This window comes from Trichechus manatus, unplaced genomic scaffold (genome assembly GCF_000243295.1).
Source record: "Trichechus manatus latirostris isolate Lorelei unplaced genomic scaffold, TriManLat1.0 scaffold00010, whole genome shotgun sequence".
In the NCBI taxonomy this organism is placed as follows: Eukaryota; Metazoa; Chordata; class Mammalia; order Sirenia; family Trichechidae; genus Trichechus; species Trichechus manatus.
Genome location: NW_004443946.1, coordinates 28,808,250 through 28,816,218, shown reverse-complemented (window position 1 = coordinate 28,816,218; position 7,969 = coordinate 28,808,250). Strand labels below are relative to the sequence as shown.

At 44.2% G+C, this 7,969-nt stretch overlaps 1 protein-coding gene across 2 annotated transcripts in view; it reads right to left on the bottom strand.

The window, feature by feature from the left end:
* IFT43 (intraflagellar transport 43) overlaps positions 1-5,160 on the bottom strand; it is a 113,591-nt gene extending 108,431 nt beyond the window's left edge. For both annotated transcript variants that reach the window (XM_023726399.1, XM_004371122.2), the window contains exons 1-2: positions 5,089-5,160; positions 1,569-1,661 (exon numbers count right to left, since the gene is read on the bottom strand). In XM_023726399.1, the coding sequence (XP_023582167.1) occupies positions 1,569-1,661; positions 5,089-5,142 (147 nt within the window). In that variant the 5' untranslated portion in view covers positions 5,143-5,160. The remainder of the gene's footprint in view (positions 1-1,568; positions 1,662-5,088) is intronic.
* Positions 5,161-7,969: the final 2,809 nt, after the last annotated feature.

Sequence of the window (7,969 nt, the reverse complement as noted above, 5' to 3'; positions counted from 1 at the left end):
AAAAAAAGACCAGACTTACTGGCCTGACAGAGACTGGAGAAACCCCGAGAGTATGGCCCCCAGACACCCTTTTAGCTCAGTAGTGAAGTCACTCCCGAGGTTCACCCTTCAGCTAAAGACTGGACAGGCCCATAAAACAAGGCGAGACTGATGGGGCCCAACAGCCAGGGGACAAGGACTAGAAGGCAGGAGGGGGCAGGAAAGCTGATAATAGGGAACCCAAGGTCAAGAAGGGAGAGTGTTGACGTGCCATGGGGTTGTTAACCAATGTCATAAAACAATATGTGTACTGTTTAATGAGAAACTATTTGTTTTCTTTTATAAACCTTCATCTAAAGTACAATAAAAAAAAAATTTTTTTAAATAAATAAATTAGTTAAAAAAAAAAAAATATTTACAGCCTTGGAAACCCTATAGGGGAGTTCTATTGGGTCACTATAAGTCAGAATCACCTTGACAACAATGGGTTTTGGTTTTTTAACCTTTAAAAATTTGCTGCTTTCAAGTAAAATTTTAGACTGCCAATATCTCTTAAAAAATCAGTTCCGGCAAAACTGGGCCTATATTCCTCACAGTATCAATCAGCTGCAGCTAAGTAACAGTTGGCCCCTTTAGAGGGGGCATGTGCCCTCCAGTTTCGTATTCCTCCCACCCCCATCCCACTCCCTACTGTCTGTAGACAATGAGGCCAAAGGTAAGCTGTCAGTTTCTCCGAGCTGGTACAGTTGTTATCTTAAGAGAAGAAAAATTATTCTCCATACACCATATAACTATAATAAGTGAGAATATAAAAGATAAATTGACAGGGTCATGTGGAGAGCTCAAGACAATGGAGAACTGATTTCCTCTGAAAATGGAAATTCCTACGTAGTTGATACGTAAGTAAAGTGTGTCTGCGTCTTGCACCTAGCATATTTTGCCATGCGCCCTTCATTTATTTTACCTGTCTGGCCCTTTAGGTGTCTCAGGAATGTCTACAGGGGCAGACACACATATAAACAGACAATTAGCATATGACATGTTCTATACTAGATATTATGAGAACTGAGAGGAAGGAGCCCTAAGTTGGCCTAGAGAAGTTAGGGAACAGCTGACAGAGAGGATGACCGAGGCTGAATTTTGAAAAGGGCAAATTTTTTTCAAAAAGACTAAAAGGGGAAAAGGGGCTCTGACTAAACTGCGACAACTTTAACTGTCTTCTTATACACAGAAACAGAACAGTGCCCTGGCATTAAAAGTACCGCTCATGAGGATTACCTACCCTCCACAAAGATGCTGGGTATTCCCATAATTCCAGGCCACTAGGAAGAGTTTCCAAGAAAGTAAGGCTAGTACTGATTCCCTTCCCGCTTGAAAAATGTAGGAAGTACAGGTCACCACTTAGAGCAAATGTCCAGTTGTGTAATTCAACCTTAACATAGCCAGCATGCCTCTTTCATTTTCTGCTAATAGGACAAATGCCAAAGAAGGGAATACCCAAGTCAAGACAGGAGAAACAGCTGACACTGAAAAGAAATGCGAAATAAATCCAAATTCCTGCTCATTAAGATTTTTTTTTCAGCACCCACCTCTCCAGTCAGAGTCAAAGAGGAGTTCTTGCCACTGAGCTGATTCTCAGTCTGCGCTGACTCCAGTTGAGCTCGGCGACCCATCTTGGGCCCCTGTAAGGAAAGAGGGAAGGACACTGCTGACCCAAACATGGCTTGAGACACTAAGAGGATGAGAATTCTGGGAAGGTAAGCAAGGAATGGATTTAAGAAAACATGGTGGAGGATGGGATGTGAATAACTTTGATACAGTCTTAGAAAATGCTCTAAATCCTAAAACAAAGCACCTGAGGTCAGTTCTATTTGGTAGGGGAATAAGAAATTCATGGGTTAATGGTCACAAGATTTTCCTTTAACTACCATGCTGTTGTTAGTTGCCATCGAGTCAGCTCAGACTCACGACAACCTTATGTATAACAATAAAACGTTACCCAGTCCTGCATCATCTTCATGATCTTTGATACATGAGTCTACTGTTCTGGCTATTGTGTTAATCCATCTCACTGAGAGTTTCCCTCATTCTCGCTGACCCTCTAAGTTATCAAACTTGATGTTTTTTCTAGGGATCGGGCTTTCCTGATGACATGTCCAAAGTAAGCAAGATGAAGTTTTCACCATCCTTGCTTCTAAGGAGCATTCCATACACCACCTGTTTGTTGTACTGTGGTGGCTTGTGTGTTGCTACAATGCTGGAAGTTATGCCACCGGTATTTCAAATACCAGCAGGGTTACCCATGATGGACAAATTTCCGCAAAGCTTATAGACTAGGAAGAAAGGCCTGATGATCTACTTCTGAAAATTAGCCAATGAAAACCTTAAGTACCATATGGACTGCAAAAGCAAAATCACTTTTCTACCCACAGAAATATGGCTTCCTCAGAATGAGCAGAGACATCATGCTACAGCTCAGGGAAGGGTTTGGTAAAAGCTCCCGTATTCATATAGAGGATTTTACCAGTACTGGTTGTCATTGAGTTGACTCCTACTCATGATGACCCCATTGTGTCAGAGTAGAATTGTGCTCCATAGGGTCTTCAATGGCTGATTTTTTGGAAGTAGATCCTCAGGTCTTTCTTCTGAGGTGCCTCTGGTTGGACTCAAATCTCTAACCTATTGACTCACAGTAGGATGCATTATACATGTGCATTCATCGGAATCAACTCTATGGCAACTGGTATACATGATTTTAGGAAGAGCTAATTTCAAAGCTGCAGCTTTGCATGAAATTAATTATCAAAAAGGTGTGTGGAAAGGATTCCTAAATTCTGTGGTAACAAATTAGAGAAATGCAGATAGTAGTTGCTTTGACTTGTACACTCATTAAATTTGCATTTACAGATAAGCAGGGAAATCTACTGAAGGAATTTTGAGATTATCAACTTTGGAAATCAGAGCACTTCATATCTGAGTCATCAAATGAACCGCCTGCAAGTGTTTCCCAAAACCCTCCTGGGGTGGAGGCTCTGTATTTCAAATGCTTCAAAACTTTATTTAAGCAGACCAATGGGTGTTGAAATATTTGTTTGTTTGCTTTTTAAAACCAGCATTAATGGTTTTTAGATCTCATTTGGTGTGGCCTCACTTGATCCTCACAGTAGCAGAGACTAGGACTGATAATATTTTACAAATGAGGAAACTGAGGAAGGTAATTAAATAGCAGAGAGAAATCTAAGAGCAAAGTCTTCTTCTGACTTTAAATCCTGGGTTCTTTCCACTATACCATGCTGTAATTTCAATTTCACAATTTTAAGAACTGACTGTATCAATAAATCGGGAGGGGTGACACAGGAGCTGTATAAAAACCCTTATGCAGTGTTTACACTTCAAATTCTCGTGTCAATCATTTAGGTTTCTGGGATGATGTAAACTACCTAATCATTCTGATAAGCGGCTCATTTTCCTGTCAAGGCAGACAATTGCCAACCCTTTACCCATGGTTGCCCTTCTTCATTTCAAAGCATCCAATATCTGAAGACGGCATACTTCATACAGCGGTTGTGCAAACAAAAATTCAACACTTTTGCCTCTAAAGTGCTGTTTCCAGATGGTTTCTCTACTACCTGTTACGTGTTTTAAGGTTTTAAACTTTTTGAAGACCTTGTATAAATCCACAGGTATTATGGTGGAAAAACTACTTTCCTACCTGATTTTAAGCCCCTTAAGGGCAGAGACTTTTTTTAATTCACTGCTGTATTTGCAACACCTAGGATAACGTCTGATACCCAGTAGGGCTCAATAAACATTTGGTGGAAGAATGGGTGAACTAACAACTACAACCACATTTAGTACACATAAGTGTACTAAAAAGTTTACATATCAAAAAGGCCTAGTAACCTAATATTCTTCTTGGTCAGTCAAGCAACCTGCTTTTGGGCAGTTCGTTCCAGTCTCTCACAGCTCCCTCAGAGAGGTGTGCCTTTCTAGCGCCTTGGAAGGCATCCAATGCTATCAGAACACTTCAAAACACAGATTTTGAAGCAGAAACTAAAAACGTACCGTGTGGCCCAATCTTATAGTGAGTGCGATCTTGACTAATTTTAAAGGTTAACAGGCCTGATGAGGGCTGTGATGGAGTAGGAAAAACACTGAACTTGGGTCTTTAAACCCAAAACCAAACCCCTTGCTCTTCAGTCGATTCCCACTGGTAGTGACCCTGTAAGACAGAGTAGAACTGCCCCCGTAATTTCCAAGGCTATAAATCTTTACGGAAGCCGACTTTCTCCCGCTGGGTGGTTGAACCCGCCGAAACAGTTAGCAGTCGAGGGCTTAACCACTGCGCCACTAGGGCTCCTTTTTTGAACCTAGCTCCGTTATTTACTGACTATAACCCTGGGTAAATCACAGCCTCGGGAGCGACAGCAGCTAAGCTTTTCTGAGAATTTAGCCTATACCACGCACTGCTAAGTGCTTTCCATGCATGGTCCCATTGCATCTTCACTGCAAGTGCCTGAAATACGTAGACAGCAACATCCTCAACCGAGGCTCACAGAGGTTAACTGACCTCGGGCCGAAACGCCTCACCACGCCTCCCGTTATAAATCCCACTCTCGATGTCCTTAACTATAATACGGGGCTAACGTCCCGTGGAGATTATGGGGGAAAAGGCCGTCCCTGCCTGCCTTTCTTCCACGCATAAAAGTGAGGTTTTGACATGAACTTCTAAAATGAGAAGACCCTAGGAATAAGGTCTAGGATGAGTGCAAGTGCGACAATGGCCGGGGACCCTCCGTCTGATCAGTCCGTCCTGGGTCTGCAGAAAGAGGGGAGAGGCTGGGAAATGCCCCACCGGTCCCAGGGCCGGCGGAAGGAGGATCGAGTTTCTATTTTTTAACGATTTTAAAGAAAGCAAACCCCAAGGCAACGGCGGAGCCCCGCAGCGCCGGGGGCGGGGCGGGGGAGACCGCCTCCTCCGCGGCCTGGTCCCGGCCTGGCCCGGGCCCGCCAACTCCGGCCACTTGGGACAGGCCGGGCCGAGGCCGGCGGGGTGGCTCCTCCCGACCCGCCAAATCCCGGCCCCAAGCCCTGCGCGTCGGTCCTCACGGAGGTGGCCGAGCCGCGACGGCGCTCCTCGCCCAGGTCCAGCACGTCCTCCATCACTGCGGCCTTCCAACGTCACTACCGGGAAACAAAGCGGCCCAACGGTTTCTCTGAGGAGGGCTCCGCCCCTGCATCCCAATATTTAAAGAGGCAGCCGCATTATTACTGGGGTGTGTGCACCCTCCAATGTAAACCAAATCTTCTCTAATCCTGCCTTACTGGCTTCTGTAAGAAACCTCCAGGTATTAAAGCTCGCTAAGGCTGCTCCTGGTGGCGTAGTGGTTAACAGCTCGGCTGCTAACCATAAAGGTCGGGAGTTCAAATCCACCAGCCACTCTTTGGAAACCTATGGGACTGTTCTACTCTGTCCTAAAAGGTCGCTATGAGGCGGAACCAACTCGACGGGCACCTAACAACAACAAGGCTGCTCCTGTGAGACGGCGAAAAATGTTAGGCTTTAGGAACTGCATTTGTAGCTCAGTTTAAATACCTCAGTTATTAAGTGCAAATCACAACTACTAACAGTAATTATACTGATCTCTCCCATTTGTATAGTTCTTTGCAATGTACAGAGGGTATTCACAGTTATTAGCTCACATAAGGGGCATAATAACTTTCTGTGGGAAGCAAGATGGGTTGTATTATCTCCATTTGACAGATGAGAAGACAGGCTCACAGAGGGTCAGAGATTTACTCACAGTGCCACAGCTAATAAATGGTTTATAATGAATTATGAAAATATGATGTACACAATCCCTGCCTTCAAGAAGTTTACAAAGAAGCTGAACCAATACATCAAAGAACCGAGTAGTAATAACTTTCAAAAGTACAAAGATTTGCTATCTTATGTAATTCCTCCAACAACCCCATAAAGTAAGTAGCACTAACATCTTTATTCAAAAATTGAGGACACTGAGGTGCAAAGAGGGTAAAGGGCGTATGGGAAATCACCTGGACGCTAACTGGCAGAGCCGGCTGCCTTTCTGAGGCCAGTACTTACTGGAGTATTTTTCTCTAGCACATACTCCTGGGTGCCAGCCATTCTCCTTGTCCTGCAGAGGGAGATGGCCTTAGAATCCCAGCTCAATGGGGCAGGCAGAGGGTGCTAGTCTTCTTTGTTGACTCGCCATTTAAGAGCCCCAACCACTGGCCACGTTCCTGGCACTAGGATAGGACCTTCAGAAGATGGACTCAGGGTCCCGAAAGTGAGCAATGTCCCCATTCATGGGTTAAAAGCAAGGACTTGGAAGTGGGGGTAGCAGCCCTAAGACTGGATTGCAAGCATTTTTTAAATATCCAGTAAATTACTCAGTTCAACTATTCTTTCCACACGTGTTCATTGGGTAGGACTGTCTTGTGATAGCAATAGCATTGGCCTGGACGTCAGCAGAGTTGAGCTCTTACCCTAACTCTGATATTAACGACCTGTGTAATCAGGGTAGGGCCTTCTCTGGACCTTAGTTTCTGCCCTTGAAATTGCCCTTAGAGATTACCTCTAAGATCCTTTACTACCTTAACTCTGATTCTCAGTGAGAATACTATTAGATTTTAATGTGAATTAACATGCATTGACAAAAATCTAAGATGGATGAACTATAGGCGCCAATGAATACCTTGTTCCCTTCTTCATGGACCCCAGAGGAAGAAGAAGGCATTAATCTTTGGATTTTCCTTTTTTTTTTTTTAAGCTCACGGCCATACCACCACCACCACCACCTTATAGCCAGTTATTAGACCTTCACTCCCGCTTCTCCCCCAACTTCCTGAAAGCGAGCAGAGAGAAGTCATACGGTAGTGTCTTCCGAACCTTGCTGAGCATCTGATTCTTGGATGGAGTTAAAAATACATATGCCAGGGCCCCATGCCCAGAGACTCTGATTTGGTAGAGATGGAGTCCAGAAGGATATAACTTTAATAATTGCCCCTCCCATCTTGCAAGTGTTTGCTCAAAGGTTTCCTCAGTAAGGCCTTCCCTGATACCTTATTTTAAATCGCAACATGCTGCAAGCTAGGCACTCCATATCCCCCTTCCCTGCTTTATTTTTCTCCATGGCACTTCTCATCTTTATCATACCACATAATTTACATATTTATTTAGTTTATTGCCTCCCCCAGGAGCCCTGGTGGAGCAGTGGTTAAAGCGCTTGGCTGCTAACCAAAAGGCAGGCAGTTAGAACCCACCAGATGCTCCACGGGAGAAAGATGGGGCAGTCTGCTTCCGTAAAGATTTACAGCCTTGGAAACCCTATGGGGCAGTTCTACTCTGTCCTATAGGGTTGCTATGAGTCGGAATTGACTCAACAGAAATGAGTTTGGTTTTTGGTATTGCCTCCCCCACCATCCCACACCTGCCTCTAGAATGTAAGATCCATGAAGGCAGAGTTTTTTGGTTTGTTTTATTCATTGCTGTATCCGCAGAGACTAGAACAGTACCTAGCACGTGGAAATCATCAAAACGTTTCTTGAATCATGGTGGAATTCCAGAGGCAGTATAGTATAGTGGTTAAGTGCACAGACTCTGGCAGTAGACACTTTGAGTCCAAATCCTAGCATTGATATCTACTAGTATGTGACCTTAGGCAAGTTACTTTCAAACTTTCTATGCCTAGGTTTTCTCATCTGTTTTGTAAATGAAAATAATGGCTACCCTAACCGCATCGGATCTCCTGTGTTAAATATTACCTCCACCACTCACAAGCAGTGTAGGCTTTTAAACTCTCTATGCCTCAGTTTTCTCGGCTGTAAAATGATTCACCATTGATCTGGGGATGCGATGAGTGTTCTTTTAGTAAATGACCTGGGAACCAGGAGCAGGAGCCAGATCTCTCAGGAAGGGTCCAACAACTGGGGTGAGGTGGGGTGAGGGAAAGTGCCTTTTGTACTG